At 39.4% G+C, this 25,778-nt stretch overlaps 1 protein-coding gene across 2 annotated transcripts in view; it reads left to right on the top strand.

Annotated features, from left to right (window-relative positions):
* Positions 1–25,778, top strand: part of LOC310932349 (paired box protein Pax-7-like) — a gene marked incomplete at its 3' end in the record, with an annotated part of 54,165 nt that overhangs the window by 22,041 nt on the left and 6,346 nt on the right. For both annotated transcript variants that reach the window (XM_083895655.1, XM_083895656.1), the window contains exons 5-7: positions 1,945–2,144; positions 12,599–12,764; positions 13,357–13,556. In XM_083895655.1, coding sequence (XP_083751781.1) covers positions 1,945–2,144; positions 12,599–12,764; positions 13,357–13,556 — 566 coding nt within the window. The remainder of the gene's footprint in view (positions 1–1,944; positions 2,145–12,598; positions 12,765–13,356; positions 13,557–25,778) is intronic.

Here is a 25,778-nt window from a genome sequence, read left to right as displayed (position 1 = left end):
GTGTGTAGTTTTTGCTCTGGGATAAACATATTTCAATTCAACCAAGTTGATTCAAAGCAAAACTATTGACATTTGTATCATACGTTCATACAAAGTTGTCGTTGTACAGTAAGACGACGTGCAGCAGATGAACTCTCTTCTAAATATTCCAGTCGAGCGACTGCAATGAGTGTTTCTGTCACAGAGGAAACATTTAGGTTTTATTTTAACATCTTTCTGTAGGAGTTGTTGTCGTCTTTAAACCTGAGGGTAGAGGGTTTGATTCCACGTGTCCCTGTGCAAGACTCTTAAGCCCGTGTGAATGGGTTTGATAGCACATAGAGTAGCTGTGCTGTATGGATACATGAGTGAATGGCAAAAGTGTTGTGTAAATCAGCATTGAGTGGTCATCACGACAAGAAAAGCACAATATATAAATACATTCAGCATAAAATGCCACAGTGAAGGCTTCGTTGTCTTCAGGTTGTTTTTCAAATTTCAGATTGTCTTTATTGCAGAAGTTTTGAAAAGCAGAGATAAGAAATAAGAAATCTGGCCCGGTTATGAAATGTGGGAAATCCCGTGTGACAGCTGACGTGTTTTCATGTGTTAGTATGACATCACGCCACAGTCGACGCTAACACACGGCGCAGCATTATGTCTCTTTTATGAATGCTCTCCGATCCTGGTAAGCAGTTGGCAGCTTCATTTGAAGTGGGTATCTGCATGGATCAGATAATCTCTCATGGCTCCTCGTGCACAGCAGAGTGGACACATTGTGTGAGTGAGTGCGAGTGTATGTGAGTGAAATCAGCTGCACAGTAAAACATGTTTGGGGACTATTTCCAGCGCTGCCCTCAGGCAGTGAAAGAATGGTGTAACACACATCACCAAGGTGGTCCTGAGAGATTAGCACCTCTCTGCACTGTGCCCTGAGGCATGCTGGGAAATGATGTATTGATATAGAGATCTATCTATCTATCTATCTATCTATCTATCTATCTATCTATCTATCTATCTATCTATCTATCTATCTATCTATCTATCTATCTATCTATCTATCTATCTATCTATCTATCTATCTATCTATCTATCTATCTATCTATCTATCTATCTATCTATCTATCTATCTATCTAGTTAGCATGCTAGTTAGCATGCTAGTTAGCTTGCGAGCTATCTATCTATCTATCTATCTATCTATCTATCTATCTATCTATCTATCTATCTATCTATCTATCTATCTATCTATCTATCTATCTATCTATCTATCTATCTATCTATCTATGTAGTTAGCTCACGAGCTACCAAGCTAGATTCTATCTATCTATCTATCTATCTATCTATCTATCTATCTATCTATCTATCTATCTATCTATCTATCTATCTATCTATCTATCTATCTATCTATCTATCTATCTATCTATCTATCTATCTATCTATCTATCTATCTATCTATCTATCTATCTATCTATCTATCTATCTATCTAGTTAGCATGCTAGTTAGCATGCTAGTTAGCTTGCGAGCTATCTATCTATCTATCTATCTATCTATCTATCTATCTATCTATCTATCTATCTATCTATCTATCTATCTATCTATCTATCTATCTATCTATCTATCTATCTATCTATCTATCTATGTAGTTAGCTCACGAGCTACCAAGCTAGATTCTATCTATCTATCTATCTATCTATCTATCTATCTATCTATCTATCTATCTATCTATCTATCTATCTATCTATCTATCTATCTATCTATCTATCTATCTATCTATCTATCTATCTATCTATCTATCTATCTATCTATCTATCTATCTATCTATCTATGTAATTAGCATGCTAAGTTTGTTGCATAATCTGTGAAATAAAAAGTGACCCACTTTGAAATCTCCTGGTGGATCTGTGAGACTGTTTGACCGTGCACATTGGTTTTTGACGCCGAGTCCCTGTGTGTCTTTGTCCAGGCAGTCGGATGGACGAGGTGTCAGACGTGGAGTCGGAGCCCGACCTTCCTCTGAAGAGGAAACAGCGCAGGAGTCGGACCACGTTCACGGCCGAGCAGCTGGAGGAGCTGGAGAAGGCGTTTGAGAGAACTCACTACCCCGACATCTACACCAGAGAGGAGCTCGCTCAGAGGACCAAACTGACCGAGGCCAGGGTCCAGGTAACGTACTGCCCTCCATACTTAAAGGTGCATTATGTAATAAATCTAAAGCAACTGGCCATAAAATCCTCCTAATATGTCACAGAGACTCAGGAATAATGTTCATATAACAAACTGAACTCACCAACAACAACAGTACAGACAAAATATTTGCATTAAAAAAAAATATTTTGCAGACTGCAAATCATGTTTATGTTTTGAAATCATGTTTTGGCATGTGGCGCCACCTACCGCCGTCTACCAATCATTGCAGTTAGTAGAGTCTCAGCTGCCGAGCAACCACGGTGTTGCCAGTGACGTCAGAAAACAAAACCTAAAAGACCTCTGTGTTTTGAATTTAAATGTAGTAACTGTTTTTAGCCACATTCTTTCGTATGGCAACTTTAAGTATCAAACGTCTGGAAGGCTGTGGATTCAATTCCTGGCTCTGCTAGTCTACATGTGTCCTTGAGCAGCGTGTGAATGGATAATACGAAAGATGTGTGAATGGGTGAAAACTCTCATGTAAAGCAGCTCATCAAGACAAGAAAAGTTCTATATGAATACAGACCATAATAGACCAACTCTTCTTCTTCTGCTTTTATTTGGTAGTAACGAGCAACAAAGACAGTTAGAGGAAATGTAAAGTAAAAGTTGCTGGAAATTTAAATAAAAATATCAAAGTAATGGCATGTATAGCACTTTTCAACAACAAGCTAATGTTTTACATAAAACATTAAACAACATAAGAAAAGAGACATAACATTATAGACATTATAAAATGACCAAAAATCAAGAGTATCAAAGGAATAGAGGTTACAGTGTTAGCAATTACTGAAATGCAACGGTAAACAGAAAACACTGTTTTATATCAAACACATACAACAGAGTATCATCTGCATGGAATAAGATCACTAGTTTAGCCCACGTTAGCGCAAGACACACGTGACGTCATGTTTATGTGCCGCGACACCAGGCACCGCTTACCAGTTAGCTCCGTTAGCTGCATTAGCTTGTTTAGCGCCGGTTAGCGCGCCTACAGTGGAACTGGAGTGGTCTGTTTATGAAACGAAAACAAATAACCAGCGTACCTGTGTACTGCGTATGTGTGCCTCTGTTTTTAAACTTTAGCATTACTTTAGAGACTCTTTAACAATGCGCAGTCACATAAACATAACGTCACGCACATCTTTTTCCCCTCAGTCGTCATGGAAGCGCTGTTAACCGCCGTTAGCACTAAATTAACTGCACCATTATTAATTCTCTATCGGGGGAATTTAAATTGATTCAATAGCATAATGTGTAGATAAATAAGAACAGAAATAGGAGTAGAAATAGAAAAATTTAAACAAAAGCATGCAAAAAAAAAAGAATTAAAAATACCCCAAAACCTATAAACTTACATGTATAAGACTGATTAATTCAATAATAATCGGCCAATGCTGATTGTTTGAAAACAGGCCTCAGACTGACTGTACTGTATTACAGTGTGAAGCTACACACTGTGCCATCTCAGCTCAGGGAACTCGTGTCCCTGTGGAGGAAGCTCTGTGGAGCTCTCACAGCAGCTGTTAGCTGGGCCACATTCCTCATGGATGTATCACTGCCCAACATCTTGGCTTGAATCTGTTTTTCCCACCACTTTCAAGCCCACCACTCATTGAAAAAAAATTCACAGCAGATCACATCAGAGTCTGGACGAGCGTCTCGTGGGATTTTTGTTTTAAATCCACAGCAGCAACGTGGATCAATCAAGAGCCAGAGGAACTCAGAGAGTGAGAAAAACCTCACCAGAGCACTTAGCTCTGATACCGACTAAACCTACACAGTGTTCGTCCGACGTCCACTGTTGAACATGATTCACTATATAATCATGTTTGGCTACAGCTCAAGGTCACAGCTCAAGGTCTTCAATAGCAATAAATGATCCATAAAGACACGTCAGTGCTTATTTGCTGTCAAATATCAACTGTCCATTGAGTTGAAATGGTCAAATTGAACATTTACACTTTTAGTAGCCACTTCTTAGTAAGATGTGTAGCTAACGCAGAGGTGTCAAACCCACGGATCATGGCCTCATGTGGCCCGGCACTTATTATCAAGTTATAATGAGTTTTTTTCTAGCGCTGGGTTAGCGTGTTAGCGGTGGTTAACGGCGTTAACGTGCCCAAAGTCCAGGCACTTTTACCAGTTAGCTCCGTTAGCTCCTTTAGGGCCGTTAGCGTGCCTATAGTTGAACTAGAGCAGTCTGTTTATTACAAAAACATGATCAAATCCAGACTGGTACATTATATCTTGGGACTGATTTAATGCTCTGTCAACTTTAAGAATTGTATATTTTAAAGTTTTTGGGGGGCAGGAAGACTTGGCGTGGTGCTCGACATGCTAACAACTAGCTAGCTGCTAGACCACAAACTGCCTAATCACTGCTTGATTTGTTAAGTCGGTGGTAAAAAAACGTTGACGCCGTTAACGTGCCCAGCACTAGTTTATCTTCTGTATTTTATATAGCACCTTTCTCGTCTTAAAAGTCTTGATGACATACGCTTTTATTGTCTATATAAACCGTTATCGTTCCACTTTTATTTTGAAATTCTGTGAAATATCGTCACAAATATTATATGCTACGACAACATTATGATTGAATATTCTGATATGAATTCAAGCTCCTATCCCTTTACTGAACAGTCTGAACATCTCACTTCCTCTGCTTCGAGCTCTGAGTTCATGTTGTACGTTCACAGACGCTCTTCTAGGATCCGATTACGAGCCACATTATTAATAAAAGCAGATTCAACTTCAGAATCATCACAGCTCACATTTGACCGTGGATATATGATTCACTTCAGCCTGATAATCATTTCAAAACAGTCCTAACCCTCTGACCATGTTCTCACAGAAACGGCACCATCGTCTGTAAACGTCAGAGATGCTTGGTTTAGTCCAGTGGTCTCAAACTGGCGGCACGGGGGCCACATGCGGCCCCCCAATCGATTACATGCGGCCCCCCCACTTAATGAAAACATGGCCCCTAGACCTCAGCATCTTTTAAACACAGTGTGTAGCTGAGGCACAGCTGCCAGGTGATAGAATGTAATATATTATATGTTTCCTAGCAATGTTTTTTATAACAGTAATAATAAGACATTTGGTCATAATTATCCCATTATTAAATGTATCATATACAACATTCTATTACATATATAAATACTAGGGCTGTCAAAATTGTCTAACTATTTTGACAGCAGACAGCAGCTAACGTTAGCGTCAGAATGCTAGCTAACGCTAATGCTAATGCTAACGCTAACTAGTAGAAGTAGTGTAGGTTCTTTACAATGTAATGTTTTTTTTTTACTAAGTTTGTATAGGGTTTTACATGTTATTTACAGTGTTTTATTGTTCTTTACATTTATATTTTCACATACTTTATTTATCTCTCCGTTCCTACAATAAAGAGAAAATTGGCATATTTACGAATGGTAATTAATCGTGATTAATCCACAGCTACCATGTGATTAATCTGATTAAATCTGATTGTCAATTGGTGTTTGGTTAAATAAATTAAATTATTAAAGGAAAAAACCACCTAGGAAGTCTTCTTCTGACTGTGCAGGATGTGTCTGATGTCAGTCCGTGTGTCAGACACTTCAGCTGTCAGCTGTTCTAACAGATTTATAGATGGAGATAAAGTCACTTTAATAATAAGAAGCGATACAAGCAGAAACATGTCATCAGTTTCCGTCGTCCACCTGCATTCCCCTCGTCTTGTGTCATGTCAGCGCTGGAATGTTCCTAAGTGCTCGACTTAAGTTCAAATTTCAGCTGCCTGAACTTCACTGGGGGATTTTTCCTTGTCCTGTAACTTTCATCTTATGTTCCACTGGAATTACGTCCAATATTAGTCATAATGTATTTGTTACAGCAACAGAATTTAACGCAGGCGTCGTCTTCTCTTATTAAACAGCTGTTTTATGATTGTATTTGCTGCTTTTTTCCATTGTTTTACCAATTAATTATTGACATAGCAATTTTTTGGGGTATTATTTTTACATTTTAAAATTTGTCAGAGCATTTCTTCACTTTATTAGGAACAGCTGTACAACCATGTTATTCATGCACTTCTTGAGTCAAACACACAAAACCCTGCACATACACGTCAGATGATGCAGAATAAGGGGAAAAACAACAAAAAAGTTAGTTTAAAGGCAAATGAAGAAATTAAAATCATCTTATAATAGTTTAAAGGAGCAGGCGTGGACATACATTAACGTTCAAAAGTTTGGGGTCACTAAGAAATGTCCTTTTTTTTTCAATGAATATAACAGTAAATGAGTTATAAACACACTCTATACATTGTTAATGTGGTAAATGCAAACGTCTGGTTTTTAATGGAATATGTACATAGGTGTATATAGGCCCATTTCCAGTGTTCTAATGGTACATTGTGTTTGCTAATGGTGTTAGAAGACTATTGGATGATTAGAAAACTCTTGAAAACCCTTGTGCAATGATGTTAGCACAGCTGAAAACAGTTTTGCTGGTTCTTTGACGTAAGGGCAACATTATTATTTGGAATAAAAGTCATTATTTCTAATCTCGTCAATGTCTTGACTTTATTTTCTATTCATTTTGCAACTCTTTTGATGAATAAAAGTCTGACTTTGAATAGAAAAATTGTATAGGTGAGCCCAAACTTTTGAACGGTAGTGTAAGTGTGTGCAGCTATTCTTCTTAGGACACTGCATTGACAGCATATGGATAGCCATAACCAGTTAAACTGAAATAAACAAGATTTCTGCCTCATTAGGACCAGGTGTTGGTCTCCATGCGGACTACAAGGTCAGTGTTTATAGCAGAAAAAGGGTCCTACGAGCATGCACGTACACCTGCATGTCTTTACCACATTGTGGGGACCACGTTGGAGACCGGGCATAATGTCCCCACAAGGAAAAATGTCCCCACTAAAAAGGTGTTTTGCCAGGGGGTGGTCCACACAAGCATAGAAAGACAAGAGCCCACGCACACACACGCACACACAGAGCCAGAGGCAGCCTGGACTGTGAGTTGATCACACTCTACTTGTTCTGCCTCTCTTACAGAAGAACCTCAGGGTTTCAGCACCTGTTCTAATTATTTGAGTCTCCTGAACAGAAATAGGAGCCCAAATGATGTTCTCCACTTGAAAGACATAATTTCATTTGCTCCGAATGAAAAAAAAAAAAAAAAAAAGGCCGATTCCTGGAGAAAGTGAGTTTGGGTGGAAAGCTGGAGGCGACGCATATAATTTATTTTATTTTATTTTATTTTTTTCTGCTACAGCTCTGGACATGGTGTGCTGTGCTCTGCTGTGTGCATGTGCATGGATTACACTAGCGTTCAAAAGTTTGAGGTCACCTATACAATTATTTGTTGTGTTTTCCATTAAAAGTCAGACTTTTATTCACCAAAAGAGTTGCAAAATGAATAGAAAATATAGTCAAGACATTGACACAAGATTAGAAATAATGATTTTTATTCCAAATAATAATTTTGCCCTTTTGTCAAAGAACCAGCAAAACTGTTTTCAGCTGTGCTAACATCATTGCACAAGGTTTTTCTAATCATCCAATAGTCTTCTAACACCATTAGCAAACACAATGTACCATTAGAACACTGGAAATGGGCCTCTATACACCTATGTACATATTCCATTAAAAACCAGACGTCATAACTGTCATAGAGAATAAATGTAACTAAATGTAACCAAATATAACGTAAAATAAAGCTAACTACTACGTAACATATTGCTAAATAACTTTCTGTATTTATTACTTATTCAATTTCACTCGTCCCATGATGCATATACGATGATACACTGCGATCTGGTGGCGGTGCCGTCACTTTGCGGGTAACACAATCGCCGTGCATTGTGGGAAATGTAGTTTATGGTCAACTCACGCCTTAAAGCAGCATAGACCTGTTTTAACACAGATTTTTAAGACCAATTAATCACTCCACATCTGGCCCCCGCGCATTTCTGTTTCATTTAATGTTATATTCATTGAAATAAAGTGCTTTTCCTTCAAAAATAAGGACATTTCTATGTGAGCCCAAACTTTTGAACAGTATTGTACGTTTATGTGGTCAAAGTGGGACACAGAGTGTGAGCAGCATCATCACAGTGTCTCTGTCTCTGTGAGTGAGTGTTTTCTTTTAGTTTTGCTCTGTTCGGTGTCTTTAATTAAGAAGCTGAAAATGAAACGAGTGTCATATTGAGTTCAAACTGAGGGCAGATGAAGGTGAAAAAGTGAAAAAGTGATGTTTTTGACTGTGGAGAAACTGTGTGTTTGTCTGACTCCTGGACTTTGGTTTTCCTGAGTTTTCCCTCTGTTGTGTGTTGTCTTTATTATTCCTGCCTCTTTCTCTCTGTGACTTCATCTGTTCTGTCTTGTTTGATTCTTTGTTCCTCAGTTATTTCATGTTTTCTGACCCTCAACTGTTTTCTCTTCTACATTTTTTTCAATAATTAGTTCTTTTTTTTTTTATTATCTCAGCCCTGCTCTTGGCTCCTGTTTTTGCTGTAGCTGACAGTGCGTGCTCTACATGTTAAATGTAATGACACTGAGTTGATGTCTGTTACACTGCATTTAATAGTGAATATTTAGGTACTGACTTTTTATGATTTATGACATATGACAAGGTAAAAACAAGAGATAATGTCACTTTTATCTAGTAAATTATGGATCAATGTACTGTTAAATACTTTAGATGATCAGATTAGTGTGTGTCACTGCACAATAGACACAAACACTATGTTTACATGACATTAGAATAAAATGAATGGCACCACCATGCAGACAATATTCTTCAGTAACTATATATTCAATGCATTTATATAACATTTTTGGCAGATTTGCAAATTTCCCCATGTGGGACGATTAAAGGATTATGTACACTTAAGATTAGGGAACACATATTGACCAGTAACTAGGTGTTTACGAACGTGTATAAGTAGCATACTAGCCCTTTAATAGTAATCTTTAAGCACGTATTAATCTTATTCTACCTCTTTTCTGACATGAATTAAGATTTTTCCTATATAAGGTGTTAAAACATGCTTAATATTTACTAATAAACAGTTAGTTTGCTACTTATATGCATGTTAGTAAGCACCTAGTTAAAGGTGCATTATGTAATAAATCTAAAGCAACTGGCCATAAAATAGTCCTAATATGTCACAGAGACTCAGGAATAATGTTCATATAACAAACTGAACTCACCAACAACAACAGTACAGACAAAATATTTGCATAAAATTTTTTTTTTTGCAGACTGCAAATCATGTTTATGTTTTGAAATCATGTTTTGGCATGTGGCGCCACCTACCGCCGTCTACCAATCATTGCAGTCAGTAGAGTCTCAGCTGCCGAAACAAACCACGGGTTGCCAGTTACGTCCGAAAACGAAACCTAAAAGACCTCGGTATTTTGAATTTGAGTGTAGTAACCGTTTTTGGCCACATTCTGACATATGGCGCCCTTTAATGGTGAATATGTGTGTTCCCTAATCTAAAGTGTTGCCAAATGAATTATTGTGTGAGCAGGATTTATGTCAACATTTTAGCTGACTGAAATTGGACTTCATCGAAATTATCAAAGCTGGACGACACGAACACATAGATGACAGATAATGTGATTGGGAGTCAAAGTATAATATATATATATAAATATATATATTTATGCAGAAGACAACAGTGACAAAACATAACAACAATATACACTACCGCTCAAAAGTTTGGGCTCACCTATACCATTTTTTTGTGTTTTCCGTTAAAAGTCACACTTTTATTCATCAAGGGTTGCAAAATGACAAGATTGACAAGATTAAAAAGAATGATTTTCATTCCAAATAATAATTTTGCCCTTTCGTCAAAGAACCAGCAAAACTGTTTTCAGCTGTGCTAACATCATTGCACAAGGGTTTTCTAATCATCCAATAGCCTTTTAACACCATTAGCAAACACAATGTACCATTAGAACACTGGAAATGGGCCTCTATACACCTATGTACATATTCCATCAAAAACCAGACATTTGCAGCTAAAAAAGTCGTTTACCACATTAACAATGTATAGAGTGTATTTATGATTCATTTAATGTTATATTCATTGAAAAAAAGTGTTTTTCCTTCAAAAATAAGGACATTTCTAAGTGAGCCCAAACTTTTGAACGGTAATGCACTTATTTGACTGACAAGGAGACGGATTGTATCCTCTGTCCTCATAAAGAATGGACTCTACATGGTAACAAAACCCGGAAACCAGCTAATTACAAACTCATAGCGGTTGGCGTTAGCTCAGCGGAGGCTGACACACTTCATTCAGTAAACACTGGGACAAGGGCAGAAGTGCGAGTGAATGGCAGACCTCGAGTTTTTTTCACAACCGACTTAACTGCGTGTGCGTAGAGCGACTTAACGGAATGAGCTGTAACACTATAGATCTATACGTGGTGCGGTGGGCGGGTTGTGGCGGTCGCTCTGAGCGGCCATGAGCGAAGCGTTTAGCGGTCGGATGTTGACGCCTCCTGACCCTCCTCTTTGGCCCTCTATTCATTCTATTGAGGCTGCATTCAGGACCAGTGAGGAACAACGCATGATTAAGCACGCACACACACACACACACACACACACACACACACACACACACACACACGCTCCATTTACACATTATAAAACACACCCACACTCCCTCGGCATACCGCTTACTTTCTCTTCCATGCCAAGGATTTTGTTTGGATTTCCTTGTGATTCAAGATCTTCTCTTGTAGATTAAAACAAAAAAACCTTTAAAAATGACATTGATGACATAGAAAGTTGATTTATTTTTATTATCAGATTTAGCTTTAGACGACTTTATTGTCACCGTACAAGTAACCACGAGATGTGGTTTGGAACAATCATGAACCATCAGCAGACGTCATGAGTTCATGTATGTGATCATATTGCACAGTTATAGCAGCATTGAATATTGAAATTACAGCAGTTATGACCCCGTTTAACCCTGGGTTCATTCAGAGCATTGGTTCTCAAAGTGCGGCCCGGGGGCCAATGGCGGCCCGCAGAAACATTTCTGGCGGCCCGCAATGAATTACAGTTGATAGTTTTAATCCAGGAGCTACTAAGCTTGTTAAATGTTTATTGGACATTACTGGATACAGACCAATAAGTGTAAACAAAAATACTGGGTATTTACCTGGTTTCTATATGGTGAATTTTAGTGTATTATTGGGTTATAAACTGGTAATAAGCAGGTAGCTACAGCCCCCAATTACTAGCTATTTACCCAGTAAATATATGGTAATAGAGTTGCACTGGTGTCAACACAACCACACTGAACCAGTTTCACACTGCTCTGCTGCTCACATAGTAACCACCAGTTTTACGGCATGGTTCAAGACTCAATCTTGTGGTGCAACATTTGCTTTAATCCCGTTTCTCTGTTCTTACTTTTATTAATCCCCGCAGGGTTAATTCCTTGTCTGCATTTATTTAACTCATCCTCTACTACACGCTTAGAAATAAAGGTTCCAAAAGGGTTCTTCTACAAGGGCTGAGGTTCTACCTGGAACCGTTTGCTTCTGAAAAACCCTTTTCCCAAAGAAAGGGTTTTTCAAGGGTTCTTGGTAACACTAATGGTTCCAGTAAGAACCATTTTGATCCAGACAACCCTTTAAAGCACCTTTCCTGAATAAAGGGTTTTAAAAGGGTTCTTGGCAGAACCCGCCAAATTATAAAATTATGATTATAAAAAAGGTTCTACCTGGAGCCAAAAAGGGTTCTCCTATGAGGACAAGCCGAAGAACCTTATATAGTTCTTCTTAGCACTTTTATTTCTAAGAGTGTATGTTGGGGTTGCTCTGACGAGGTAATCTTGGTAATCTCGGTCAGATTTTCTACTAGGAGAAAACCAACTTGAATACTACATCAATAAATTAAATAATCTGGGGTTTTGCCTTCGCATCTGCATGTGCAAGAACCTTATATGGTTCTACTTAGCACTTATAATTCTAAGAGTGTACAAACCTTCCTAGGATTAGGAGCAGTGGGCAGCCACTGGGCAGCACCCGGGGTTTGTTTGGGACCTTGCTTTCCTCTCCACCTGGCCATGGGCCATGCTATGAGGGGGAAATCATGATATTTTTCTGGCTCTAAATAGATGATTTTTATGCCTAAACCTCAGTAGCAGTTAAAACACTATGGCAGTCTGCAGACATGTCAAACAAGTCCTGAATTATACAATGGCAAAGATATGGTCCTGGGTGAGTGTCGTCTGTACGAGCTCATGCACATAAACGGTTCCATTAATTCACTATTACTAACACTAACAGACTTAATCTGCCTGAAGAAGACGCCGACAGGGCATGTGTCGTGACGCGTCACATCACAGCAAAGGCGACAAAGTTCACAAAGATATACCTTTGTGTGTTTTTCTTCAGGTGTGGTTCAGCAATCGCAGAGCCAGGTGGAGAAAACAAGCAGGAGCCAATCAGCTCGCGGCGTTCAACCACCTGTTGCCGGGTGGATTTCCTCCCACAGGGATGCCGACGCTTTCTACGTACCAGCTGCCAGACTCCAGCTACCAAACCAACACTCTGTCTCAAGGTAGAACAGACTTTATTTGCATTTGCATGCTGTAAGTATAGCAGAATACCAGCATGTTTTTAAGACGCTACATCTTCACACGTCCTGTTAAGATTGACATTCAAAACCATTCAAAAGTGTGGGCTCACCTAAACAATTTTGTGTTTTCCATTAAAAGTCACACTTTTATTCATTAAAGAGTTGCAAAATGAATAGAAAATATAGTCGAGACATTGACCATTGACATTGACATTGACTATTCTTCGTCAAAGAACCAGCAAAATCTGTTTTTTTCTGTGCTAACATCATTGCACAAGGGTTTTCTAATCATCCAATAGTCTTCTAACACCATTAGCAAACACAATGTACCATTAGAACACTGGTTCTAAGAGATGGTTTAGGAAATGGGCCTCTATACACCTATGTACATATTCCATTAAAAAACAGACGTTTGCAGCTAGAACAGTCGTTTACCACATTTCCAATGTATAGAGTGTGTTTATGATTCATTTAATTCATTGAAAAAAAGTGGACATATAGGACAATAAGGACATTTCTAAGTGATCCCAAACTCTTGAACAGTAGTGTCATACGGTGGTGTGTTGCTCTTCAGATGGCGTCGGCACAGTTCACCGTCCTCAGCCTTTACCTCCGTCCACCATGCACCAGAGCAGTCTGTCCGGCACGGACAGCAGCTCCGCCTACGGCCTGACCTCCAACCGCCACGGCTTCTCCAGCTACTCTGACACTTTCATGAGCTCCGCGGCACCGAGCAACCACGTCAACCCGGTCAGCAATGGACTCGCCCCGCAGGTAAGACACGCTGGACTCAGTTCAAATCATGCAGAGCAGAGAAACCCAACAATTCACACAATGAGCAAACGCTAGAGGCATCAGTGGAGAGAAAACACTGCCTTTAAACAGAAGAAGAAATCTCTGACAGAACCAGACTCAAAGACGTGGATTTGTTGTGATGAGGATTTGTTGAGGATGTGTGAGGTACACTCTTAGAAATAAAAGTGCTAAGTAGAACCATACAAGGTCATAGGAGAACCCTTTTTTGGCTCCAGGTAGAACCTTTTTATAAAGGTTGCACCTGGAACCCTTTTGGAGGGTTCCACCAAGAACCCTTTTAAAACCCTTTATTCAGGAAAGGGCTTTTAAAGGGTTCTCTGGGTCAAAATGGTTCTTACTGGAACCATTATTGTTACCAAAAACCCATGAAAAACCCTTTTTTTGGGGAAAGGGTTTTTCAGAAGCAAATGGTTCCAGGTAGAACCTCAGCCCTCAGTCCCTAGAAGGACCATTTTGGAACCCTTATTTCTAAGAGTGTAGTGCAGTTGAGAATGGGGAATCCTGATGTGCACAAGCCTGCAAGATCCATCAATCACAGGGGGCGCTGGTGCCAATCCCAGCTGACAAAGGGTGAAAGGTGAGGTCAATGTAGTGTCCAATTTGCCCAAATCTGCATGTCTTTGAACTGAAGATGTGAGGTAAAATCCTCCAGAAAAGGGGTTTTAAAGGGTTCTCTGGATCAAAATGGTTCTCACTGGAACAGTTAGTGTTACCAAGAACCCTTGAAAAAGCTTTCAGAAGCAAAATGGTTCCAGGTAGAACCTCAGCCCTTGTCGAAGGACCCTTTTGGAACCCTTATTCCTTAGAGTGTAGTGTTCAAACCATTTCTAGTCTCTCACTGTAACTATAGCTTTAGCGGTGAACGTTCTCATTCCACTGCTTTAGTTTTGTTGTGTCAGAATGTCAGAGTTGAAGGGTTAAGGCGGCTTCAGAGAAAGTCCTCACACAGGGTTTGTGCTGTTATTAGGACTTTGACACTTTGACCTCTGCGTAATTACACACAGGCTTCTTCCAAAGAGCAGCGGCTCTGAAAATATCAGGGTTGGATTTGGCGACGGCAGCTCAGCGGTAGATCCATTTGTCTCTCAAGTCGTAAGGTTGCGGGTTCGACTCCCGAGTCTCCGGGAAAGACACTTAACCTCACATTGCTCCTGACGGCTGCGTCGGTAGCATATGTGAATGTTAGCATATTATGAATGGGTATGAAGCACACAGAGGCGCTGTATGACAGTGTGAGTGAATGAGTGTGAATAACAAAACTCTAGTGTGAAGCAGCTTTGAGTCGTCATCAAGACGAGAAAAGAAAAAATAATCCTGGTAACACTTTAGATTAACATATTCACCATTAACTAGGTGCTTACTAACTTACATATAAGTAGCGTACTAGCCCTTTATTAGGAAATATAAAGCATGTATTAACACCTTATGTAGGAAAAATCTTAATTCATGTCGTAATAAAGGTTGAATAGGGTTACGTAGAATAAGGTGTTAATACGTGCTTAATGATTACTAATAAAGAGCTAGTATGTGACTTATTTATGTTAGTAAGCACCAATTAATGGTGAATATGTGTTCCCTAATCTAAAGTTTACATTATCCTTTATCCATCCCACATGGGGATATTTGCAAATTTCCCAAAAATCGTTATATAAATACATTGAACATACAGTTACTTAAAGGTGCATTATGTAATAAATCTAAAGCAACTGGCCATCAAATCCTCCTAATATGTCACAGAGACTCAGGAATAATGTTCATATAACAAACTGAACTCACCAACAACAACAGTACAGACAAAATATTGGCATTAAAGAAAATACTTTGCAGACTGCAAATCATGTTTATTTTTTGAAATCATGTTTTGGCATGTGGAGCCACCTACCTCCGTTTACCAGTCATTGCAGTCAGTAGAGTCTCAGCTGCCGAGCAAACTGAACTCACCAACAACAACAGTACAGCATAAATATTTGCATTAAAAATATATATTTTGCAGACTGCAAATCATGTCAAAACATGATTTCAAAATCATGTTTTGCGGGTTGCCAGTTACGTCAGAAAACGAAACCTAAAATATATTTTGAAATTGAATGTAGTCACCGTTTTTGGCCACATTCTTACGTATGGCGCCTTTAAAAATATTGCATGCACAAAGAATGAGTAGTAAAAAAAAACCGTTAGAATTGTGTCGAGTCTCGTATAATCACTGGAGTCCAGTGATCAGATTAAAACAGACATAATTATTCTTCTTCAAATCCTCTGTGAATTCTGTTAGCTCTGCAATTTCAGTTCAAACGTGAATCGCAATCATGTGAACATCTATGTCCACATTACCAGTATTTTTATTATTAGATTAAAGCTGTTCAGAGTTATCCAGAGGACTTGGCGTTAATTGCTTCTTTAACCGCGCGTATGTCGGCGCTCGCGGCCAAATTAAAACAATGTAGTTTCACAATGAAATGAATCCCCCGAGCGCCAACACTTAACCAGATTGTCTGACCCCGTGGCTCCAAACAGGCGGTGGTTTGAACTTTCAAAGAGAAAGATGTTCATTTGAAGAACAAATCCTTTTCGACTCTTCAGGGGAGGAAAAGCAGAAAAGAAATAATCTCTCTGACTAATGAGTGTGATCACTCCTTTAATTTAATGTCTCTCGTTGTGTCGTCAACAGATACTGCTGTGACTGCAGGCCGCTCTAATGAAATGTCATTTATATCCTTCTGTCGCATCCTCTGTCGACCTTACGTTTATGACGTTTTGGTTTTGTGTCATCATTCAGAGGAATTATGACTTTTCAGTCCAGTGTTTGGATTCACAGTGTGACACAGTTTTTTGTCTGTATTATTAGTTTACTGACTTCATTTATCTCTATATTAAAAGGCCAGTTACCAAACAGACCTTCAACAGTGAGTGCAATTAATAATCTGGAACTTAAATGATAGTTTCTAATTTCATCAAATTACCCATTATATACGATCTAAGTGTTTTGACTAGTAGCAAATACATGTATACAATTTCTGGAGGGCCAGCTTTTCAGAAGGCTGTCCAGCAACCCCTGTACTACTGTTTTGTTTTTGCATGTACAGTAAACGGATACAAATAGATACAAAATGTTATAAATTATTTAGCACTTATTTAGTGAAATGGCTGCTAGTTTTGTGCAAAAAAGGTAACAAAACCACCAACATTCAGGTACAATACAATTTGCGTACAGTTACAGTACCACCAACATTTGGGTAAAACAGTCACAATATAAACAACATTAATGTTCGATGGCCACAATAGGCTTTGTTTGCAGAAATATAAGTAACAGTACCAATAATATTCAGATACAATAGCTACAGTTGGCTCTTAAGGCCACATTATACTTCTCCGTCTGCGTAACCACGTAGACCCCTCGAGCCTTCATACTTCTGCGTCGTGGACAGATACGTGCTGCAATTTCACGCCCGATCAGTAGGGGTCGCTGCGCAAGGTTGTTGTGCTTCTGGCTACAGTGAGCAATGGCGTCCGAGAGAGAAAGAGAGAGAAAGACTCTTGTTGAAACAGTGGCCGTTTCTCACTTTTCTGTGTCATGAAACGCAGTTTTACGATAATTTGAGGCGAGAAATTGGCCATTTAGAGTCTAAACATGTGCTGTGTGTGTTAAGATATGACGTATTTATAGTTTGGCAGCGACATTGTCAGCGGTGATCAGCTCCGCCTCTGTGGACACTCGGTGCGCACTGTGAGCCGGCACAAAGCAGCGTTAGCTCGGCCTGTCCTGAGGACCAATCGCAGCACTTGCCGTCTCCGTTGTCCCTTGACGGAGTGACGGACACTTATCATATCATATTTTGTGCAGTTAGAGACGTTATCTTTATTTTGATACACGATCATTCACATCGAGCTTGTAATTGCACAGATATAATTGTCATTTTTGAGAAGGGGATGGAAAACCTTTAGCCTTTTCATGGACACAAATGACTCTTTTTCATGAGTGGTTGATGGTGGACTCACATCTAACAAATGGATGTCACAAACCTACAATTAATTAACCAACAATTTCATCATCATCTGTCCCTGACCACAGTGTAAAGACACCAGTTTGCTTGGTTTGTCAGAATCTACACTGATTTTTCTGGTTGTCTGGTTGTTCTTGCAGTCATAATGTTGGTCTGAACTTGGGCTCCAATGTGATATTTTGTCAGAATGTTCAGTTTTTAAGGGATGGAGCCGCATCAGTTGTGCATCACTGTTTGTGTCCACGAGGATGGAAAGATTACCCATATCAAACCAATCCAAACGAGACTCCAGAGTGATTATTCCGAGCAGAAACACTCACTGGATCTAATCAGAAAACATCGCTTTGATGCACATAACTAACAACTGCAGTGGATTAAATCCACCAGTGTGTTTAGCCTGTAATTACTCTCTGATTCCACACAGTTCATCCTCACTTGTTCCTGCAGAGCTGGAACGTTCAAGTTCACTCGCTCCGTCTTTACTTTAACAAGAAGACCACGTGAGAGGATTTGTAGAAAGAAAAGAAAAAAGGTGACACAGTCGACAAGTATTTGAGGCTCCACGCGTACATGTGCAGTATCTGTGGTTTGCAAAAAAGCAGACAATGGCAACATATGATCCCGGGGACCGGGGTGGGGATTTAGCAACAAAAGAGCCGGGGATATGAGAGGTGTTTTTACAGCGTGTGATTATTAATCTCAATGCACGAGTGTAATGCTGCACACGCTCTCTACAACACAGCTTTGCTTTGCATCAGGGATTAGACTGTGTGTGTGTGTGTACAGTATATGTAAGGTACAATATTTAATTTTGTAGGATTTTAGACCTCAATTTTTGGACCTAATAAATGCAAATTCTTTTAAATTCTACATTTTTCATTAAAATCATTCTGGTGTCTATACTATAGGTGTCTTATCTAATCAAATTCTATATATTTTCACCAACTCTATAAACCACGTCTGACGTCTAATTTGTGAGTTTTTCTTTCAAAAATATGATATAAAATGAATCATAACTGTGACTCAATGCATTTTCAAAAAAAAAGCCTGAAGATGTGACCTATAAACACACACACACAGGATGCCCATATAAGGAAATGTGCATTATTCCCGCGGTAATTACCAAATATAAAATAAAAAATAAAAATATATCAAAATATGATTTAAAATGAATCATAACTCTGACTCAATGCATTTTGGAAAAAAAAGCCTGAAGATGTGACCTATAAACACACACACACAGGATATCCATATAAGGAGATGTGCATTATTCCCGCGGTAATTTCCCAAAGGAGGATCAGTGCCGTGTCATCACTAAGTGTTAATTGGTGGGACGGCAAAAATAATGCCCTAAAATTATGAAATACAGAAAATAAAATTAGAATCCAACGTGAAGGAGGACTGCAATTTTTACCAATATTGTGAATTGCAATTTGATTTGTGTTCAAGCACAATATTCAACATTCACCATAGATTTAAAACTGGACTGTTCTTATTAGTCTTATGCAAGTATGAGGAATTATTCCCAACATGTATTTATGAACGCTTTATTTTAAATTGGTGCAACATTGAACATAGAAAAAGAGAAATATAAAATTGCAGCCTTTACTCGTAGATTTCTTTCAAATTTCATTAATTGCTCAGCTCTAATGTGAAGTTTCACAGCAGATCATCAGCGTCTGTGATGACGACAAACAAACTATAGCATAAACAAACTGCTGCGGTGAATTCATCTGAAGGTAAATGGGTTTATCGTCCTCTCAAGTCAATTCTGAATCGCCGCTCAAGCTTTTTTTCCATTACGGGTTCACCGCCATTGACCCTTTCATCATGTTCCCAGGCATTTACATGAGATAACAATGTAGGGCGAATCCCCCCCCCCCCCCACACACATCTTCAAAATTGCAGAGAGACACCAGTGTGCCCTGCCGTACGTCTGACAGGCAATAATTCAATTTGAAACAGCTATATTGCATTTGGAATGTAATTCACACGAGCCATTCCTGCACCTCCTCCTCTCAAATTGAATGGGAGAGAATTAGAGGCTTGGACTTTTCATGCAGAGATGGAGATGGTGTGTGTGTGAGTGTGAGCGTGAGTGTGAGTGTGAGTGTGAGTGTGTGTGAGTGTGAGTGTGAGTGTGAGTGTGTGAGTGTGAGTGTGTGAGTGTGTGTGAGTATGTGAGTGTGTGTGAGTGTGAGTGTGTGTAAGTGTGTGAGTGTGAGCGTAAACGTGAGTGTGTGTGAGCGTGAGTGTGTGTGAGTGTGAGTGAGCGTGAGTGTGTGTGTGAGTGTGAGTGAGCGTGAGCGTGAGTGTGAGTGAGCGTGAGTGTGTGTGAGCGTGAGTGTGTGTGTGTGAGTGTGAGCGTGAGCCAGTGTGAGCGTGAGCGTGTGTGAGCGTGTGTGAGCTTGAGTGTGTGTGAGTGTGAGTGTGAGTGTGAGCGTGAGCGTGAGCGTGTGTGAGCGTGAGTGTGTGTGAGTGTGAGTGTGAGCATGAGTGTGAGTGTGCAGCCAATTCCCCGGCTTATTGACAGGAAGACAAAATGACAGCCTTGGAATGGCGTTGCCGTGATGGCACTGCATGTGTAAATAGAAAGCTTCACCGTCACAGATGTTCCTCCCCCACACTAATAAAAAATAAAGCTTTTTAAATTATTATTTTTTTTTTTAAATCACACTTTTTTTTTGACAAATTCTCATAAATCTATTCTGTTGAAGGGCTTTTCTTTCTTCTTCTTCTTCTTCTTCTTCTTCTTCTTCACTCAGACAGACAGTGATGCTGGACCAGCTAATCCCCTTTTGTCAGGTCAGACAACTTAGTGACCTGCCAGTGAAGATGAAACTGTTCCTCCTCACACTGACCCCTCTCCTCCCCCCAAACACATCAACACATCTCACAATTTTTTTTTCCTTTTTCTCTCTCATTTCCTCCCTGGTTTGTTGTGAGAGGAAGATTTAGCCTGCTTTGGAATGGTGGAGCTCTACTGGCTCGCTATTTGATGTCAGGGTGAGAGAGAGAGAGAGAGAGAGAGAGTGAGGATAGAATAGAGTGGGTTTCAGTGTTGGGGATCAGAGCTGCTTTGGTTCTCCAGCTCCGTCTCTTTGATCCATATCCCCAGGCCTCTGCCTGCCTGCCTCGCTAACTCAGGCCTCTGCTCGGGATTCCTGACAACTGTCGGCCTGAGATAAGGAGGTGGGGTGTGTGTGTGTGTGTGTGGGGGGGGGGGAGTCAGGGGCTCCTCTATCACCCTACCCCCTATACCTCCACCCACTACACCCTGTGCCACCACTCTTTATGCACTTCCATTAACAATAACCCTAAAAAAACCCAAAAAACTGGCTGTTGAATTATATTTGAGAAGCCTCTGCACCTCTGGACACACACACACACACACACACACACACACACACACACACACACACACACACACACACACACACACACACACACACACACACACACACACACACACACATTCTTGTACTTGCTGCATACTGAGGACCAGGTAAAAGTGCTGACAAAGTGAGGACCAGCATTTCCACTTTATAAATCAACACAATTACAAATATCTACTTCATGTATGACATCTATAAAAAACTACTGGTTGCAGTACCATAAAATGTCTGCAGGTGGAGCCCCAGAGCAAAAAGTGTGTGAAACACCAGGGCTGGAAAACAGGGTTTTTGTACCAAATTGAGTAAAACAGAGTATAGCATGTTTACAACCTAAGGAAGTGATTTCAATGAAGACAAAGTGAGGACCGGCCAAAATGTCCTCACTTCGTAAAAATGACCTCACTTTGTTGGTGAAAAACCCTCACTGGTCCTCAGTATGCCACAAGTACAAGAACACACACACACACACACACACACACACACACACACACACACACACACACACACACACACACACACACACACACACACACACACACACACACACACACTATGAGGACCTCTGTGCTCAAACTTTGACAGATCATCCATCGGGGTCATTCTTGCATTTTCCTTGTGGGGACCAGACATAATGTCCCCACAAGGAAAAATGTCCCCACAACAAAGGTGGTTGTCCAGGGGGTGGTCCCCACAAGCATAGAAAGACAGAAAGACAAGGACACATACACGCACACACCTGGACAACAACAATTACGATGTGTGCCAATGAGGTCTGAAAATCCCTGCTCCAGCCAGCAGGGGCACTGCTGAGTATGGGCTTTATCTCTTAAGTCCCCACTTAGTGTAATATTTAAAAAATGTCACCACAGCGTCTTAGACATGATTTTAGCTCGATTTAAAGCATGACAAACAGCGGACTTGAAAAATGTCCCCTGTTCAATGTGGAGTCCCCTGTTTGTGGGTGTTTAACGACACCGGGGTCCCCCTGTTCTACTTGTTGTACACACACACACACACACACACACACACGCAGGTTTGCACAGCTATTCTTATCAGGACAGTGACCAGATGTCAAATTATGATTTATGAGTTATTTCTGTATTTTGCTTTGTTAATGGATTTTGCATCATACAAATACATTTATATTGTGAAACTATTTATTGTTCCATATTAAAAAACACTTTTATTTTGAATTTATGTGAAGTATCATCCAATATATTATTATTTCTATATCTTTTTCTCAAAAAGTTTTTTTTTTTTTTTTTTTTTTTTTTTACACTTGACCGGCCCCTTCAGTGGTCCAGAGGAGACCCCTGACCTAAATGAATCATTATTCATAATCTTACCTTAACCACACGTCAAATATTGGCTCTAAATGTAATCTGTGCCTCAAGAATGAGGTTCTGCTTCATTAGAACCAGGTTTAGATCTCCATGAGGACACCTGGTCTGGACAGGGGCAGGTTTTTTCTGCCAGAAATGGTCTTAAAAAGCCAACAAATACATTAAAACTGAGGTATTTTTAGACATAAAGGAGCACAAAGCACTGCACATAAACAGGTATATTTGAAGAGGGCATCATGATTTCAGTCATTTGATTATCTCTTCACCTTTTTATAGACAAAGAAATCTGTATATTATTTTTGCGTATTACACTGTTATTGTACAATGAGTTTTGTCTTAAAATAGGCCAAGCTGGGGGGAAATATTGCTTTATATCAGTAGCCAATATATTGCAAAATATCCCATTTGTATCGTATCAACAGACTCTTTTAAGAGTACATTTTAATTTCACTTAAAAAATACATAACGATACAAGAGATAAGGAATGAGAGGATGTAAACCATTGGTTCTCAAAGTGCGGCCCGGGGGCCAATGGCGGCCCGCAGAAACATTTCTGGCGGCCCGCAATGAATTACAGTTGATAGTTTTAATCCAGGAGCTACTAAGCTTGTTAAATGTTTATTGGACATTACTGGATACAGAGTGTAAACAAAAATACTGGGTATTTACCTGGTTTCTATATGGTGAATTTTAGTGTATTATTGGGTTATAAGCTGGTAATAAGCAGGTAGCTACAGCCCCCAATTACTAGCTATTTACCCAGTAAATATATGGTAACAGAAATGTGTTACTTGGTATTAACCTGTAATTAGAAGGTAAGAACAAAATACTGGGTAATTACCCAGTAAATTATAAAGCGTTATTATATTAACGTTTAAATTACTTTTTAATTAAACGCTAAACTGTAGAACTGCAATCTGGTCATTAAAATTATTACAAATGGGATTTATTTCTATTTTTTTTTTTTTTTTTTTTTCCTTTGGCGGCCCTCAGTCCAATGTTGGGTTCCTAAATTGGCCCTCAGGTATCAAAACTTTGAGAACCCCTGATGTAAATGCAGCAGAGAACAGAGAGGTCAACGGAAAAAAACGCTTCTCATTCACTTTGAATGAAGCGCTGTCAAATGCACGCTGGTCCACTTATTTAGGTGGGAAATGTTGAGTCAATACATCTTTAAAGATATCAAAAATATTCATAAAACATGAAACTGAAATGTTATGAACTCTCGCCACTGATTGAAAGGACAGTTGTTTTGTCAATTTTGTTTTTAATTCATTTAAAGCTAAATTAAAAAGCCACTGTAGCAGATTCAGTGGGCAGCACAGGGCCTGAATACAGGATTAAAAAGCTTCCTCTTCCCTGTGTTCACCTGCATGTCAATGACACCGCTGCCTAATATTAGTCTTAGCTGCTGTTAGAGTTCTGCACTAAGCCCTTCAGACTTCAGACTGGGCACGCTGTCATTTGGCACGCGCCCATGTCATCAAATCAAAACGGATGAGCACTTATATTTACATCGCTCCTATAATGAGGAGCAGAGAGGGGAGGGGTGGAGAGGGGAGGAGGGGGTTAGATGTTAATTAGAAAATTGCCTGGAAAAACAGACGCTGCTTTCGTTTTTGGCAAGAGGCTGAGCAAAGAGCTTTAGATATTTAAATAAATAAATGAATAGATAGATAAATAAATAAGTCCTACTGAAGGAATCTGCCAGAAAAAAAAAAAGGCAGAGGAATTTAAATCATACCCACTGATGGAATGTTTGTAGGATATATTTCTCTTTATTTATCCCTCAGTGTGTTTGGTCTCTAAATAGAGCCCAGGGTGCTGTCTCACTGACTGACTGACTAAGTGTGTGAGTGGGTAGAGAAGTGCTAAGCTCCCGTGGTTTGATTGTAGGCGTCAAAACTGAAAACTTTCATCTGCTCTTGCGTGAGTGCATGTGATGAGTTTTTTATAAGCGGCATAAACGTTATTCTACCACCACTGCACACGCTCAGGTATACAGACAAAAACATGGTTTAGTCCAAGATCTCAAGGACGATCACTTGAGCGTGTCTCACATCAGTAACAGTGGACTTAAAAGTTGTCCTCCCACATTTGGTCCTTGAAGTTGTGGTGTATTGGTCCTGGAGAGTCTTTAAAAAGTGCTTGAATTTGATATCAACCAAATTGTCTCCTTCAGCCACACCATTGGAACATACACTACTGTTCATAAGTATGGGCTCACTTATCTTATTTTTGAAGGAAAAGCACTTTTTTCCAATGAATATAACATTAAATGAATCATAAATACACTCTATACATTGTTAATGTGGTAAACGACTATTCTAGCTGCAAACGTCTGGTTTTATAGACGTATAAAGGCCCATTTCCAGTGTTCTAATGGTACATTGTGTTTGCTAATGGTGTTAGAAGACTATTGGATGATTAGAAAACCCTTGATTGAAATGATTATTTTTTGAATAAAAATCATTATTTCTAATCTTGTCAATGTCTTGACTATATTTTCTATTCAATTTGCAACTCTTTTGATGAATAAAAGTTTGACTTTTAATAGAAAACACAACAAAAATTGAATAGGCGACCCCAAACATTTGCACATAATTATCTTGAGACCCTCTGCTCGCGTGCTTGTTCCAAGTCTGTCCACCAGTCGCACAGCGTTGGAAAGTGTCTGCAACATCAACACTGTCTTTGCCCCAGGATGTAGACTAGCAGGAATCAAACCAACAACCTTTGCTGATAATTGTGTGGAGCTTTATTTATATCATGTACACAAAGTACACCTATACAATCTGTAAATACTCGCACAGTTAACGCCAACTTGAAACTCAGCAGCCTAAGAAGTCTGCTGCTGAATAAAGTAAATAAGTGAGTGGATTGTGGGGTTGACTGAGGATTAATGAGGGACTGACATTAGTTCTTCTTCTTCTTTGATTTTACCCATCCACGTTGTTCTTGGTCTCCTCCCCCTGACCTGTCTTCTTCTATCATTCATCTTTCCTTTTAGTGTCACAATCACTGTCTATCGTCTCCTCTTATGATGACAGCAAATGTATGTACATTTTTGCTCTGTGGTTGTATTTAGAAGATATATATTTTAGCCACATTACAAAGACCTAAAGATCTGTCTGTTAAAGACGTAAGAGTGTCATCTTAGCTAACATCACTGTTTTTGATCAATTTCAGTATGAAAATCTGAACTGAATCAATAACACAAATACCCATTCAGTCATTGTTTAAGTAGTAAGCAAACATTTATATGGCTTTAATATATGGTGTTTAAAGGCGCCATATGTAAGAATGTGGCCAAAAACAGTTACTACATTCAAATTCAAAATACCGATATCTTTTAGGTTTCTTTTTTCTGACGTAACTGGCAACCCGTGGTTGCTCGGCAGCTGAGACTCTACCGACTGCAATGATTGGTAGACGGCTGTA

Source organism: Microchirus variegatus (assembly GCF_963457635.1).
Source record: "Microchirus variegatus genome assembly, chromosome: 9".
Classification (NCBI taxonomy): domain Eukaryota; kingdom Metazoa; phylum Chordata; class Actinopteri; order Pleuronectiformes; family Soleidae; genus Microchirus; species Microchirus variegatus.
The sequence above is the reverse complement of the archived record's forward strand: the minus strand, read 5'-3'. Positions and strand labels throughout refer to the sequence as shown.